A 17,925-nucleotide genomic window follows, 5' to 3' on the forward strand; every position below is an offset into this window, starting at 1 on the left:
TTTTGCCGATGTTGTAACGCATATACATACTCAAATTCAAATTCAAAATTATTAAGTTCATTCTCCTTCTATAATGCATGACCAAATATATTGAACTTTTTTGTTTTAAATCACATCAAACTTTGCATTAATTGCATTATTGTGCACTTTTACTTATTAACCGTTTCGCTACTTATTTATTTACTCATGTTTGTGTTAATTTCGTATTGTTATTTCATATTTTACAGTAATCATACACTTCTATAAATAAGTCAAATATAATATATTTTCAACATAAATAAAAGACCAATCAATACATTTTAATGAATTGAAGATTAAATATATAGAGTCATATATTACACGAAAACAAAATATATAAATACTTGGGGAGAAATTTAATTAGCTCTCGATATATTTTTTTTTAATTTTGAGTCTATCGAGATACATAATACATCTAACAAAGATACATTTTTTCCTTTGTAAAAATACATAATTTGCTCCTGATACATTTTTTTTTTATTTTGAGTCTGTCGAGATACATAATTAGCTCTGAATATATTCAATGAAGATACATAATTAGTTGAGATTTTTATAAGTACTTTGTAATGATAAAAATTTGTATAAATATAATAAATTAAGGTGTATGGTTATATTATTTTTTCCTAAAATAAAATAATATTCCACAATATATTTTTGTTTCCCAAAAAGGGATGAAGGGAGTAGGAAGATGTCCCTAACTTATGGAGAACTTGTAGCATATCTTGGATTAATTTAATTTAATCACTTTACAACCTTTTTCTCTTTTTGAAAAAAAATAATTATTATTTTACCCACTCACTATCATTGAAAGAGAGTGCAAGAATAATAATATTTTTTTCTCCACAAAAATAAAAATAAAAATACAATATTAATTTTAAAAATAAATATTTATTATGGCCTCTCACCATCATTTTACATTACTATATATATCCCTCTTTAATCCTTTTTCTCTCTTCACAACCAACACAAACACATCTCTCTTCTTCTTCTTTTTTCTCTCTCTCCATTTCTTGTTCGATTTCACAGTCAGACAGGCTTATATTATTACGTTCAAAGATATATTATATCATTACGTTCTTTCGCATGAGCAAAAATAATATGGAAATCGAGTCGAATGCGTCTCAAATCGGAGCGAAAAAATTATGGAAAATAGTGAGAATTGTATTTTACATGTTGAGAAAAGGCATGTCAAAGAGTAAATTAATTCTTGACATGCAAATTGCTTTTCAAGACATGTTAAAAAGAGGGAAAATAGCCGGTAAGGCGATTAGCGACCTCATGTTACATCCTCCGCAGTATACAACATCGTCTTTCACGTGTAAATCGAACCACAACGACGTTATTGCCATGTCATCGTACATTACACGTCGCGAATACGAGTTCAGCTGCAGTAATAGTCCTGTATTTCCTACGTATAATAAACGTAGACGAAATCGTACGTATAAATCAGATGAAATTGCTGTTGTACAAAAAGTATTTGACATTTTGAATACTACAAGTACAACTTATGATGCTGCTGGTACAACTACTATTGCTTCTTCTTATTCACCTTTGGCATTACTTGGATTTGGTAAAAGTCCAAATAATGTTAGAAAATTAAGAGTTACTGATTCGCCATTTCCATTAAAAGATTCTGAAGAAGATTATAATTCACAAGTTGATAAAGATGCTGAGGAATTTATTAAAAATTTTTATAAAGAATTAAAGCAACAAAAAAAAATTGCTTCTCTTGAATCTCCGTCACCCTATCATGTTTATGCTAGAGGGTAGCTAGCTCGGTGTACTACAGCTTCCGCCAGGCGCAAAGTTTGGATCGGAGAAGGATCGGATCGCGAGGGTTTACTATACGCATGCATGCAGTTTTACCGTACAGTTCTGCAAGAGGCTGTTGATGAATAAAGAAGTTATGCAACAAATTAGTGAAATTTTTTTTCTGAAGTTTTTTGGCACTACCTACTTCTATGACACACAAAGTCAAGGTTCGTATCGTTTTTGGTACGGAGCGTTTTATCTAGGGCAAATTTAAGTTAGTCGGACTGCAAGATGAATATCAGATATCGGATGATATCGTTTTTGGTGCAGAGGGGCAAAGTCGAGTTAGCCGAACTGCAAGATGAATATCAGATACCAGATGATAAAAAAAAATTAAAATTATATTACTCCTTTTTTCACTTTTCAAGTTTTTTTTCTTTGTGTTATGAAATTGAAGTGGGGCATTAATTTGCTTGAAGAGATGTATGTTCTTGAATCTAAACCAAAAAAGGCCAAATCTTTGTTTCTAATATTACTTCTTTTTTTGTTTCAGTTATGTGTTTTAATTACTTTATATTTTAGTTTGATTAGAAAAAGAATTTCACCTTTTTATATTTAGTAAGTTTGTAAAAATTGTACATTTTCATTTTATCGTCAATAATATGATTTATTTACGTTCAAGGTCACAAATTTATTAAAAAGATAATAGTGATATGTTACACACATATTTAAGTTTAAGATCGTAATATCCAAAAGTTCTTTGAACTCGTCCTCAATTAAACATACCCAGTGTATTTTTACATAAGTGAAGTCGAAAGATTATTTTTGATAGAACCTCGACCAGAGGCGGAGCTACACTTGGGATAGGGAGTTCAGATGAAAAATTATATTATATATACATGGTTAAATTATTTTTTTATGTATATATAGTAGATGTCGAACCCCCTTCGGTTAATTCGTATGTTCACTTATGAACCCTTGGTGAAAATTCTGGCTCCGCTACTAACTTCGATTAGTCAAAAGAATAAATAATGGAGTATTAATTTTTTTTTTTCAGTTTTTTTGTTTTTTTTTTTCTGTTGGAAGTTGAAGGTGGGACATTAATTTGCTTAAAAGAGATGTATATGGTTGAATATTAAAGAAACAACGGCCAACTCTTTAATTTGTTTGTGCACATTAATTATGACATTGAACCTCTGGTTGGTATGGTGGATAGGGCTACACGTTCATTTCTTTTTGGGTGGTTTTTTTTTGGGGGTGGGGTGGGGGTGGGGGTGGGGGTGGGGTAGGGGTTGGGGGTTGGGGTGGGGTGGGAGGGTGGAGGTGGGCAATGGCGGGGCCAACTATCATAAGGGTCCATCCGAACCCCTTTCGATGGAACATTATACTATTTTTATATAGTGAAAATTATTTTTTTTATGTATATATAATTGATGTTGAACCTCCTTCGATTAGTACATGTGCCTACGTTTTTCAATTTTGAACCCTTTTGGTGAAAATTCTGGCTCTGCTATTGGGTGTGAGGGTGTGGGGGGTGTGGGTTGGGGGGATTGTACTTACGAAACGTAGCTAAGATCAACATTTATATAATATGCATTAATACAACTCTTTCGGGCGAATATAGCATGCGCTATTGCAACTCTTTCGTAGTTGATAGTTGAGTTGATAGTCGCCTGATCGAAGTTGTTCGAACTCGAGTGGGAGTGTCCGATATAGTCATACAGGTATGGATCTCAGAGGTCGAATTCTTCACGATCTCAATTTAAAGATTCGGGGATATAGATCTAGGGATGGATACAGTTGCGGGGATTCAGTAAAAAATAATTTAAATATTTAAAAATAGAATTACAAAATATAAATTATGAGATATTATGTGAAAAACTTGAGGAGAGAAAATATTGTTCAAGAAGAAAATCCTGAAAGGAGATAAAAGGAAAAGCGATAACATAGAAATTTCTATACACAATGTATTTCATTTTCTTCAATTTCGCCTTAACTTTTATTTTGATTATAGAATTTCTTAAATCTGTTCGGACTTTGCCAACCGATTTTGGTCAGAGTACCCAAAATCAGTTGACCAGATCAGATGTGGATCCCACACCCACATCCACACCCATGTCATGTCGACAGGAGTCGGCACCGAAAGTGAAGAGTTTAAGTAACTTAGCGTCTGATACAACTTTTTAATTCGATGCTAAAACTAATACCTTTTTGATACAGCTTTTCCCCCATAATACAATAATTGTAGCTACGTCTTTTTTAAATACGCAAATTGTAGCTACGTTTCATAATCACGTTATAAACTATAGTTATTTGTGAAATTTTCTCAAGCATTCCGATCCTTATATCCTTTTTTTTATCTTTATCAAGATTTAAACCTGAAATATCTAATTAAGAGTGGTAAAATCCTATTTATTCTACTGTGAATCTTTTGGTGGTTTATACAATGAAGGAGGGTTTCATTTCAAATTTACTTAGTTGGAAAAATAAACTATATATATAATATTAACTTTTTTGTATTTATATAATAGATATTTAATTCTCTTAACTATATTCATGTTTTTATTTTTTTATATTTTGAATCTCTTTCATGAAAATCCTCTATATATCATGGGCTAAGAGAAAATTAAGGAAAAATAACATAAATATACATTTTAAATTATTATATTTACACAAATCTCCTCCCTTATAAAGTAATTACAAAAATTCCAAATAATTACGTATCTTCTTTGGATGTATCGGGGAGCTAATTATGTAGCTCGACAAATTCAAAATCGAAAAAAAAAATCAGAAGCTAATTATGTATCTTTACAAGAAAAAAATTTATCTTTGTTGGATGTATTATGTATCTCGACAGATTCAAAATCGAAAAAAATATATTGAGAGCTAATTATGTATTTTTACAAAGAAAAAAATATATCTCGACTGACCTAAAATCGAGATTTTCAATAATTATATAAAATGTCAATTTTTTCTATAATTAAGCTACTAACTGTGGGAATTTATGTTATTCTTACAAAAATTAACCTACAAGAGGAAACTATAGGTTTTGGAATTAATCATTAATTTTTCTTTGTGGATTTTTTTTTTATTTTTTTTTTTGCTTTCTCCATTAGTAACGGTTTATTAATGATTAATTTGTGCCTATTGTGGTAGTCAATTTAAGTAGTTAGAAGGTCACTTGTCATACAATAGAAAAACAAATACGTTATGGTAATAATATTAATTATAACATTTATTTATGATTAACATATGAGCTTTTGAAAAAGTCATAATATATGATGGATACGTTTCAATTCTGAATTTTTAAGAAAAAGAAAGATAACTGCATGTATTTAAAGTGTAGTTATTGGTGTTTTAAGTGAGAAATAATTTACATAAATTATGTCCTTAATTAGATATTAAGTCTCACACATAACTGTTAATTAATTGTAACATTCTTTTTAGTTTGTGGTTTAATCCTCTTTGAATAAATGTTCATTTAAGGTATATTTTAAGAATTAGGTTAATGACCATCATATTAAAGATTGTGGTTGAGATGATAATTGGTAAATAAATATTTTTTTTTTAATCTTTAATCAGAAATATCGAGATTCACGTTAGGTAAAAGACAGTCAAAGTAGCTACCGGACATTGGATGGGAAAAAAATATTAGTCTGGTTATATTTATTTGATTTCTTTTATTTATACGAAAAAATAACATAAACATACACCTTAATTTACCATATTTATATAAATCTTTACTCTTACGAAGTAATTACAAAAATTTCAACTAATTATATATCTTCATTGGATGTACCAGGAGATAATCATGTATCTCGACAGACCCAAAATTCAAAAAAAATGTATTGGGAGCTAATTATGTATCTTACAAAGGAAAAAAAAAAATGTATCTTCCTTGAATGTATTATGTATCACAACAGACTCAAAATCGAAAAAAATAAATCAGAAACTAATTATGTATCTCAACAAACCCAAAATCGTTATTTTAGTAATTACGCAAAATATCAGAATTTTCTGTAATTAAACTCCAAATTATCGAGATTTATGTTGTTTGCGCTGCTTATTGCTAAGCCCCTCTAAGTAACATATATACAAATATTATAACATCCATAAACCTAGTATCAATATTTAATTCTCTCATGAATATAAATATATAATATGTACTCCTTTTTTCTCACTTATATTAGTAGTGTATTTTTGTAATGATTTATCATTTCACTCAAATGTAAAATTAAATTCAAAAAGTTTTTATGAAGTACAAAATTATTGATATCAATATGTCCACAAACTCGTTAAAGAATTAATTTAAATAAATTATTATAAATTAAGGTCTATACAAATAATATAAAAATATCAATATAATATATCCATGTTTGTTGGTAAGTAATCATATAATTAAAATTTCACCAAAAAAAAAATCATATAATTAAAATACCTTTTAATATATGTGGTAAGTAGGATACCCTTTTTTAGTGGCTTATAGGTTGTAAAGAATCTGTGTTTGGTCCTATATATGTTACAACTTTTATTATTTTTGGTGTGTCCAGCTTGTCAATATACACCCCCCCCCCCCAACACCCCCACACACTAATAATTTGATGGGACATTAATGTTCTGGATAATGACGAAGTCAGAATTTTTACTGAGAGTTAGTAAACACACGTTTATCTGTTCTGAGTCGAGGGTCTATCGAAAACAGGCTCTCTACTTCATCTGAAGTAGTGGTATAGACTGCGTACACTTTATCCTCACCAGATCCCACTTTATTAAATACATTGGATATGTTGTTTCTGTTGTTGTAATTAGTGAACACGCGAAAAAATAAAGAAGATTTCGACATATAGGATTGTGTTCGATGCGGAGGAAATTTTTTTTTTTTCCTAAGTGAAAGTATGGCAAATAAGTTCCGCAAGTGATATTTTGTATTGATTGTGTCTTCATCACCCTTCAGCACACCTCATATTTACCTCATTGAAGCCAGAATTTATATCGAGAGATAGTAATTAAACTCGTGAAAAAAAAAATTGACTTATGAGTGTGTTCGATATGGAGGAAAATATTTTTTAGAAACTGACTTTTCAAATCGAAGTACTGCAGATAAGTTCCACAGGTGATAATATACGTTGATTGTATCATTCTCACCCTTCAGCATGCCTCATATTCACCTGATCCACGTAGTCTACACCTCTACCACAATCTCAACCTCAACCTCGAAGTCAGAATTTCTATAGAGAGATAGTAAACACGCGAAAAATTAAAGAAGATTCGACATATAGGGTGCTTTCTATATGGAGGAATATATCAATTTTCAAGTGGAAGTACGACACTCATTTACGTTGATTGTGTCATTATATTACACCCTTCAACACACCTCATATTTACCCCACTCACATAGTCTCCATTCCATCAACCTGCACCTCTACCACAACCTCGAAGTCAGAATTTTTATCGAGAGATAGTAAACACACAAAAAATTAAAGTAAACTCGACTTATAGGGTGTGTTTTGTATGGAAAAATATATCACTTTTCAACAGTGGTAGATTCAGAATTTAGGCATCGTGGATGCTCGGCAGGTTGGAATATATGTATTGACACCCAAAGCTTTAAGATTCTGCATGGAAACCAAAGCACCCAGCTACCATTTGTATTTCGGAGGGTTTTTCATCTTATATCAATTTTTATATATCTTTTTATAAAATTAATTATACCTATTCTGCGAGTTTAACGGGTGCCGAAGCATCACCAATTTAAACCTAGGTCCACCTTGCTTTTCAGGTGGAAGTACGACAAACAAGTTCCACAAGTATCATTTACGTTGATTATGTCATTATATTACACCCTTCAACACACCTCATATTTACCCCACTCACGTAGTCTTCATTCCTACCACCCCGCATCTCAAACCCATCTTGTACCTCTCGTAATATTTATCTGGATTATATATGAATATTTTTGAGATATTATTTTGACTTACGTATAAGTAAGGAATTAATTAATTCAAATTTAAGGCTAGCTTCCGTAAATCAATTGGTGAAAATAACATGAAAATATCATATTGAATTTGAAAATTATTTTGTATTGTGTGTGGTAATTGTATTTGAGAATATATTTGACATGTTCATAGGCATTTAATTAGTGAAAGGAACATAAAATCATAAAAGAGGAACAATTTTAGTTGAACACTAAGACTTAATTCATCAACATAATGAGCAACAAATCAAAAAGAAAAGAAGAAATAATACACAAAAACATTTGAATATATCCTTATAACAATAAAAAAAACCATATTTTTGGAAAGAACTAGCAAAAAGTGAAACACAATTACATTTTGTTTCAATTTACTTTCTAGTTTGTTCAAGCAAATTTTATATTTTTGTTTAAAAAATCATTTAATATATTTATATATATATATATATATATATATATATATAAATTATTCTGAGCGCCATAAATAAAAAAGTATTGTGGTTCAATAACTTTTGCAGCATCCTACTCGATATATTTAAAATCACAAAAGAATCAAATAATATTTTGGTATAGTACAGATATTTTTTTGTTTAAGATAGCAAAATTCATTTTCTTTTTAAAATTTTGTAATTTTTATATAGTCAAATTAAGAAGACAAAAACAACAATTAATATTTATTTTGACTCAAATAATGCAACCTAGTCAAAGTAAAACACATGAATATTATAATTCATGTTGTTATGTGTATTTATTTTTGTGTGCAAGAAGAATATAGGATTTATTAAATTTCTGACAAGTTGCAAAAATACTTAGAATTTATTTATTTAAATTTCAGCCAACCAAATTAATATGTGGCTATGTGGCATTCATCAATTAACTTTGAGTTGGAGGAAGGACCTTAGCTTACCGTTATTTATTATGAACATTAAATGTGAGATATTCTGTCATTTTCTAATAATTCTGTAAGAAAATAAATTATGCTGACCATACATATATAAAACTTGAACACAATTATGTCTACAAACATTAATTGGTTATAACCTAAGTTGTTTGGGACTCTTTAATTTAAAACTACATTTATATCAGATCCTTCAAAATACATTATTTTTTATTAATTCAATTAATTGGAATTCGTTGCATAAAGAATACAACATTTCTTAACTATTGAAATATTTTTCATTCGAAAAATATGAGACCTAATAGAATGAAAATATCTTCTTTATCTATAAAATATTCATGGTATATTAGCAAGTACATAGAAATTTCTTCATGTTATGTCTCATATTTGTTTGAAAGAAAAAGGTTCAAACTTAAGAGTAATACACATTATAAGTAGTAACAGAATTAGAATATTCATTAAGGGATTCAACATATAAATAAGTAAAAATATGAATTAGCCAAAAGAAGTTTGACGTGTAATATAGAATAATAATAATAATAATAATAATAATAATAATAATAATAATAATAATAATTTAGTCCTATCAACTTATATTGAAAATGACTTTGTATTTGAATATTGGACTAATGTTGTCGGATCAATAATGCAAATATTCAATACTTATAAGTTATTCTGTATATAAAAAAAAATAAAAAAAATAGAAATTAATTATTACTTATATATAAGAAAAAAGACATTATGGTAAATGTACCAACCGTACGAATCGTGCAAATATTTGTATAATTATTTTCCACTCGTACGTGGGAATCCGACCTTTTCGTCTTTTTTATTTTGTAAACAAAAAAAAAAAACTTTGTCATAAGGTGAAATTAAAATAATTATATGCATGGTTAAGCAGGGACGACGTAGGTTTAAAATTATGGAGTTTCGACACCCGTTAATTCATCATTATATAAATTATCAATAACTTTTTGTTATTATCCGAGTAAGAATAAATTGACTAACAAATAGGACATACAATAATGGATCAATTCATTCAACAAGATCAGTTCGGATAAAACCAGAATGAATGAAATTGATCTAACTTCGCACTTGAATTAAGAATTCCAGTGCGACACAAATGAAAATACATACTACGAAAGATAAAATGAAATCTGATATGTTAATCGCCTACTCAATATTCTTGTAGGACTACACATACATTATTGTAAAAAAAAAAAGGATACATTTTGTTGTTGTTCGAGTAAGAATAAATTGACTAAGAAATAGGACATACAATAATTAATGGATCAATTCATTGAACAAGATCAACTCGGATAAGACCAGAATGAATAAAACCGATCTAACTTCGCACTTGAATTAAGAGTCTCACTACAATACGAATGAAAACACATGTTATAAAAAACGAGACGGAATCTATTACACTAACCGTCTACTCGATATTCTTGTACGAGTACACAATAGCATTATTGATGAAAAGAAAAAGAAAAAGTAAAGTGTCTAGTACCTCTTGAACTATGACCAAATCTGCTACGATACACTATAACTTCAGGGGATCCTATTACCCCTAACTCAATTTTAGTGTATTTTTGTTAACCTTTCGTGCTGATGTGGTATCTTTTGTCAACATTTTTAGCTGACGTGACGTCTTTAATGGAGGCTTCATTTTATGCAATAAAGATGCCACGTCAATCCAAAATGATGGCAAAAATATGTTAAAATTAAGTTCAGGGGATAATACAACCTCTGTGAAGTTGGAGTATATCGTAACAACTTTGGTCATAATTCGAGCGTTACTCAATGTTTATCTCAAAAAGAAATACATGTTACTTTGGCTCCTTATAAAGTGAAGAGCAAATACCACCAAAGGATGTCGTGCAGCAGTCTCGGGTTCGAGCACTGGGTATGAAAAAATTCTTGATAGGGAGCGCTTTCCTCTAAATGGGGCCCTATGCGGTGTTAATTCAAATTAATCAAACTCCAATATGGGTACCAGATATCGGATGAAAAAAAAAAAAAAGTTAAGAGCAAATTACACCTAGCTAGCTGCAAAAATCACAAATGGAGATTAGTGGTAGGTTGAGAAAATTGAGAAATTGTGGTTGTGAATTCTTTATGATTAATGAATAAGTCTTTCTCATGCATTTAAATTTGGTGACCTAGCTGTATTTTCCTCCTAATAATGCCACATATATATATATACACACTTTAATTCTATCTTATTCAATTCAAAGTTGATGGGCTCTTTTGATGTTTATCCACTACTCTATTGCCATAAATTCTGACGGTTTGAAGTTTAATTATAGAAAAATTTGATATTTCATATAAATATTGAAAATTTTAATTTTAAATATGTTGAGATCCATAATTAGCTTTGAATACGTCTAATGAAGATATATTATTTTCTTTTGTAAAGATATAAAAAAAAAATGATTTTGAATCTGTCGAGATACATAATATATCTATTGAAGATATATTTTTTCCTTGTAAAGATACATAATCAGCTCCTGATACTTTTTTCCGATGTTAAGTCTGTCGAGATACATAATACATCCAGCGAGCTACATTTTTTCCTTGTAAATATACATAATTAGCTCCCGATACATTTTTTTCTTTATTTTGGGTCCGTCAAGATACATAATTAGCTCCCCAATACATCCAACGAAGATACAAAATTAGTTAAAATTTTTGTAATTACTTTGTAAGGATAGAGATTTGTGTAAATATGATAAGTTAAGATGTATGTTTATGTTATTTTTCCAAACATATTATAAGCAACAAATTAATTATAAATTTCAACCATTTTTTATGTAGTAGTCCTCTATGAAAACAAATATATCTATATCTATATCTCTCTCTCTATATATATATATATATTATAGAATACTAGGTAGATGTATATTCAAAATATTCCACATACAACACTTTGATTTAAAATTGATACCATAGAAATCTACATGTGGATATCTGAATCAAATTCACTTTATTAATAAAAAGGGTTTAGACAAAATAAAGTGCTTTTTCTTGGACTTTTATTAGTGCATGCTCTGCCAATTAGTAACTTTAAAGCAGAGAATATTCTATATGTTTTTTGGCTAAAAAAGAAGAGAAAAAAAGTTACAGATATATATCGTTCGATTAATTAGTTTAGTAATATAAACAAAATATACATAACATATACGCATAATATATGTTGTGTATATGTATAGTATATGTTTATTATAGATATTAATATACAGTATACATAATTTAAAGGACATGGCTCCTCTATATTGCTTTCTGGTGTTGATTGATAAGCATAATGTTGTATATATTTCATTTTTTGTTTAACCATCTGATATTCGAAGTTTATAAGTTGATTAATTCAGATTCAGACTTTTACATAAGAAGATGATTGAATTTATTGTTTACTTTTCGCGATCGGTATAAATAGATTATATATACACCGGTAATATACAATTATACATGAATTATATTAATATTATATATTTATCAGCTATTCTTGGTTTAAATAGTTAGACGAACGACTATTTAAGTTAATTCTTTATTATGGTGTCTATTAGTACGTTCTCCATTTTGAGTGGTCAAACTCGAGACCTTCTACTTAAGAATAGAGAGATCCCAATTATCCGATCACATAGATAGAGCTATAATTGTGCTTACGAATTTAACAGAACCCCGAAATTTTAGCTCAAATTCTATAATTATACTTTAAAATTTACTTATTTATGTGTATATAATAATATAATTTGTCTAGAACTCAATAAATTGCTTTATTTAAATTTTAAAATATATACACTTAAAATGTTATTGGAAACGGCCTCTATACCTTCACAAGGTATGAATAAGACTGTATACACTACCCTTCCTCAGGCCACACGTGTAAAACTACACTGAATATATTGTTATTAATGTTAGGGAAAAGAGTTAGAAATATACCTAAATTTTGGCGAAATTTGTTGTAACACGCCTCCCCCCTCGACTATTTATTATCGTATTTTTGTGACATATATTTTATCCAGGTGGATTACTTCAGACCCTTACGCACCAGTACGCGTGTATTCACGCAGTGGTCCAGCTGGGCAAATATATGCCACAGAAATACGGTAATAAATAGTCAAGGGGGTCGTAGGACTCCCGCAAAGTTGAGCCATGTTACAACAAATTTCGTCAAAGTTTAGGTATATTTCGAACCTTTTCCCCTTAATGTTACAACAATACAACAACATATTCAGTAAAATCCCACAATTGAAATCTAGAGAGGGTAAAATATACGCGAACCTTGCCACTACCTCGTGGAGATAGTGAAATTATTTATTAATGTTATAAACATAAAATACTAGCTCAACTTTTATCCCATCACACTACTAAATTGTACTACAATAATTTTTGGACGTATAGGTTTGTAGGGGGGTAAACTAATAAAGCTACAAAATTTGTTTTGCTTTGATCAAACATATAGGGACCATATAATATACTTTTGTAGTAGAGAGACAACAATGGCCAAAAAAAAAATATATATATGCATTGCTCTTTAATTACCTTTTTTTCTTTCTACTTTTGCTTTTGAATTGACATATATTGTCTATAGTTTTTTATTATTTTCTTGATTCGATTATTCAACAGCTTATATTATATTATCTGTGATTCAGTTGACAGACCTAGACATGCATGGAGGGTCGTGTTAAGACTATTTAGAGATGTAAGGGTTTTATCGCATCATAGTTTAATTTTTCCACTAAAATTAGGTCGAATATTTATTCCTTTACATTACGATTAAGTAATAAATATATGTACATAGACATATATCTTGCACTAATTAGTTTGTTATAAAAAAAAAATTAAACTATATATAGTTCCACAAATTTTTATAAATACATATTTACACATATGAACGTTGTACTCACCACCTTAAAAGATTAATGAAAAAAAAGAGAGTACATTTTTAAGAAATTATTAACTTAGAATCTACAGCTTTTTTTTTTTTTTTTTTTTTTTTGAAAAATAACCTATACATACATCTTAACTTATTATATTTACACAAATTTCACCCTTACAAAGTAATTATAAAAATTTCAACTGATTATGTATCTTCGTTGGAGGTATCGGGAGATAATTATGTATCTCGACAGACCCAAAATCGAAAAAATATATCGGGAGCTAATTATGTATCTTTATAAAGGAAAAAATTATATTTTTGTAGGATGTATTATGTATTTCAACAGACTCAAAAAAAAAAAATATTGCGTAAGCTAATTATGTATCTTTACACAGGAAAAAATGTATATTCGTTGGATGTATCGAGAGCTAATTATGTATCTCAACAGACCCAGAATCATGATTGTCAGTAATTATGAAAAATATCAAGAAAATATATAATTAAGCTCCAAAATATCAGGATTTATGTTGTTTGCTTTTTAAAAATATAATAATATTTTTTTTTTATGAATTTGAAGAAGTGAATCCATCAAGTGATATGGGCCCATAGTTGGCTACTGAGATTTGCTTGAACCCACAGTGAGGCCCAGCCCAACTAGAAATAGATTGGGCTAATTATGTCTCTCTCTAGCAACAAGGGGACAAAGAGTCTAGATCCATTAGCTATTTGCGCGAAATGGAGCTAAAGTCTGCATACACTTCATCCTCTCGACTCCACTTGTATTGTTACGTTTGGGATGTTATTGTTGTTATTTGTTGTGAGATTTACGAAACATAATTACAATTGTTATATCCCTATATTAGAGAAAGAGTTGTAGGAGATAGTTATCGGCTCAATTGTATCATGCGGGTATCAATTGTATCGGTTGTAAGTTGCACGAAAGAGTTGTATCAACATTGATAGCTAATTTTTGTAAATATAATAGCTAGATCTCATAATCATTTTCAAATTATAGCTACATTTTATAAATGCAATGTAATTATTTGCTACTTCGCGTAATTTTTCCTTGTACTATCTTATACAAAAATCAAGGCCCAATTAGCTAAGCCCAATACTATCCATTTATTTCTTGGGCTCGGATCTATTCAATCTCTCTCGAACGGCTCCGATTACAAGTCCTATCTTCCTTACATATACCCAATCATACCAAATCAAAAAAATTCATAACTAGTTAAAATTTAAAGCGTAATTATGAGACGTAACTACAATTTTTGTATTTAAAAAACATAGCTACAACACTATTGTATCATTATTGAATATCAATTGTACCAGCGTATACTATATCAGTTGAAGACAAAGCTAGAAAAAAGCACTAAAGTTCTCACTATGTGCAGGACCTGGAGAAGGGCCCCACCACAAAGGTGTATTATATGCAACCTTCCATGTATTTCTGCAAGAGGCTATTTTCAAGGCTTAAATCTGTGACCTTCGGTCACATGATAACAACTTTGCCAATTACTTCAAGGCTCCCCTTCAAAGCTAATATAATTATATCTCATAATAATTTTTTAAAACTAATAGCTATGTTTTATAAATACAATGTCCGCATAATTTTCCCTTGTGTTATCTCTTGGGGCCGGATCTCCTAAATCAACGGTTTTGATTACAAGGTCCTGTCATACTTACCATATACCCAACCATACTAACTCAACTCGAATCTCCCAAATCAACGACTCTGATTACAAGATCCTACCATATTTACCATATACCCAACCACAACAAATCAACAAGAATCTCCCAAATCAACGATTCTGATTATAAGGTCCTACCATGCTTACATATACCCAACCACACCAAAGCACCCAAATCTCCCAAATCAACGGATCTCATTATAAGGTCCTACCATACTTACCATATACCCAATCACACAAATCAACAAAAATCTCTCAAATCAACGATTCTAATTACAAGGTCCTACCATACTTACTATTAACACCTAATTTTTGCCCTCCACAACCCAATTTAATTTTGAGTTTCTTCAATTTTAAAATAAAATCACAATAGTTATTTTATTCAAATAAATACAATTTAAAATATTTATTTGAGTTAATTTTATCATTTAATTAATGATTATACGTTTTTGTATTTACATATACGAGATTGTATAAATTTTGTTATTTAAATGAACATTTTTTTTTATCGAAATTAGACTTTATTGATTAAACTTGAAAATTAATCCAAACAGATAAAGTCTTGATTTTAAATGTGATTTGTTCTCAAATTATTGTGTTTGGAGGAATATTTGTTTGATTTTTATCAAATCGAGAAAGTCGAAATTAATTTGTCACTTAATTCGTGTCGGATTGCGATTCAATTTGGTCCATTAATTAAATTTGACTTCAATTGAAATCAAATTGGGCCCAATTGTGATACAATTAGCCAATCGATATTCAATTTGGCTAAATTTAAATGAAATGGCCTAAGTTGTAATTCAATATCCCAATTTTAATTCCCAAAACACACTTAAACAGCCCAAGCCCAAGCAAACAAAACAACTCAGCCGCTCCAGGCCCAAAACCAATCAATACCCGGCCCAATACCCTTCATCAATCTCTCTTCCTCCTCAAAACAACACCAGTCATCTCAATACATTCCAACCCGTCAACTACCCAAATTCGATAAACCCCCAACCAAAAATTCGGTGAACCCAGACAACTATTACCCGACTCAATTTCATCCAAAATCGACCAAGAAAACTTGAACCAGCTGATTCTCATCCAAACGCCTTCCTCTTCACTCAAATTCGTACCCCTCACGTGATTAGCATGATGTTTGACACAAAATCAGTCTCAAACCTTCTGGAAACAAGCTAGGTGTCACCCCCAATGGCTCAACTCCGCGAATCTCAGAATAATCGATACGGATTCGTACATTTTTGGCAATTTTTGATTGGTTCATAAGGGAATTTCGATTCCTCATCCCTTATTGGCTAATTATTTTAAATTACTGGAGAAAAATTCCAAATTAGTACCGATCTTGAACGGGAAATCTTATCCGGAACCCAAAAATTTTAAAAATATTCTATTATTCAAGTCCCAAAATACCCCTAATTCGGTCTTCTATATAAGAACCCATTTGGGTCATTGTTGGGGGGAGGGGATTTTTCTAGCCTTTCTATTCTAGATTCAAAGTTTTAGGAGGAAGAAAAAAGCTTTTTTTTTTTTGAAAATTCTAGGTGTTGGGAGATTGGTTGAGAAAGCTCGGCTGAGAATTTTTTCCTTTGGGTCGAGAAAAGGGTCGAGGGAGATTCTCTTCTCTTTGAAAGCAAAAGAAATGGGAAAAAAAAAAAAGCTAAGGAGCACAAGTTGGTTCCTTTTAGTAAAATTCCCTTCGTGGATTCGTCAACTAATTGGAGTCTTGAGGTGACGATTACAACATTTTTTCGGTGGTTGTGATTCTAAACGAAGCTCAAGTCTCGTTTTGCTGCCCTTAAAGAGGTAAATCTACTCTTTCACTTTTTAGTTTATTATTTTCTTCTTTATCTCTTTTCTTCATAGCGATAGTGGTTTAGTCGTAAGCGTGAATGAGGCTGGGATTGTGTGCTGTAGAGGCTTTGAAAGCCATATGATTTGCATGTAATACGAATTGTTATGCTGCTTGTTTGAATCAATGTTCCCCTTTTGCTGTAGTGATTTCGTTCTAGTAGCTCTTTCTGCTTGGATCTGTCGTGCGTGTTATTACTGAAGACTGTTATCTGATTTCACTATGATAGTGAATATATTCTGAGATATAGGACTTGTTTATATGTAAGATAGAGCTTTGAAGGCTTTTGATGCCCCTATTCAGTGGCAATGTCCTTTCTGGTGTTAATCTATTTTGTTTAAACGTGTCCTTGACATCTTTATCTGTGTATGAATGCCCGTTGTGCTTTAATATGAAAACAGACTTCCTAACCTAGCATAGTCTCTCGTATTGAGCCTAACGGTAGCCTAAAGATAGTAGTATTTGTGCGATCAAAGTTGAATTGTGGAAATTGGTTCATCAAATTCATTTATTGGAGCATTCCATATAATGATCCGTTGTCTCCTTTTCAGTTTGGCTAAATAGGTTCTGTTTTGTTTTGGACTTGATTCCTTTGTTGTTTAGTTGGCTCGTTTAATGTCCATGTTCATTTAGTTCTGATTGTCGCTAGTTTTTTGGCACAAGTTTCACGAACAACTGTTGGAATCTCACCTCTTTTAAGCAAGGTTTTCTAGCAAATTTGTTGCTTATAAAGCAAAGTTTTCTTTGATGCTTATGATTCTTTGAAGTGGTTTCATAAATTCTTTGAACTTGTTTTTCTGCTAACCTTCCTGGGAATTGTTAGTTGAGCAATAACGTTTGGAGGTAGCCATGTGTATTTTA

General features: G+C 30.3%; 1 protein-coding gene across 1 annotated transcript; it reads left to right on the plus strand.

Annotated features, from left to right (window-relative positions):
• The first annotated feature begins 957 nt into the window (after window positions 1-957).
• Window positions 958-2,322, plus strand: LOC107841847. The gene has a single exon (XM_016685694.2). It carries the CDS (start codon window positions 1,102-1,104, stop codon window positions 1,786-1,788), a length of 687 nt encoding a protein of 228 aa, XP_016541180.2. The 5' UTR covers window positions 958-1,101; the 3' UTR covers window positions 1,789-2,322.
• The last annotated feature ends 15,603 nt before the right edge of the window (window positions 2,323-17,925 follow it).

The sequence above is a fragment of the Capsicum annuum genome, chromosome 9 (assembly GCF_002878395.1).
Source record: "Capsicum annuum cultivar UCD-10X-F1 chromosome 9, UCD10Xv1.1, whole genome shotgun sequence".
Lineage (NCBI taxonomy): Eukaryota > Viridiplantae > Streptophyta > Magnoliopsida > Solanales > Solanaceae > Capsicum > Capsicum annuum.

Bases quoted from the DNA above. Each gene is read 5' to 3' on its own strand.
- LOC107841847 (XM_016685694.2), top strand. From the start codon at position 1,102: ATGAGCAAAAATAATATGGAAATCGAGTCGAATGCGTCTCAAATCGGA.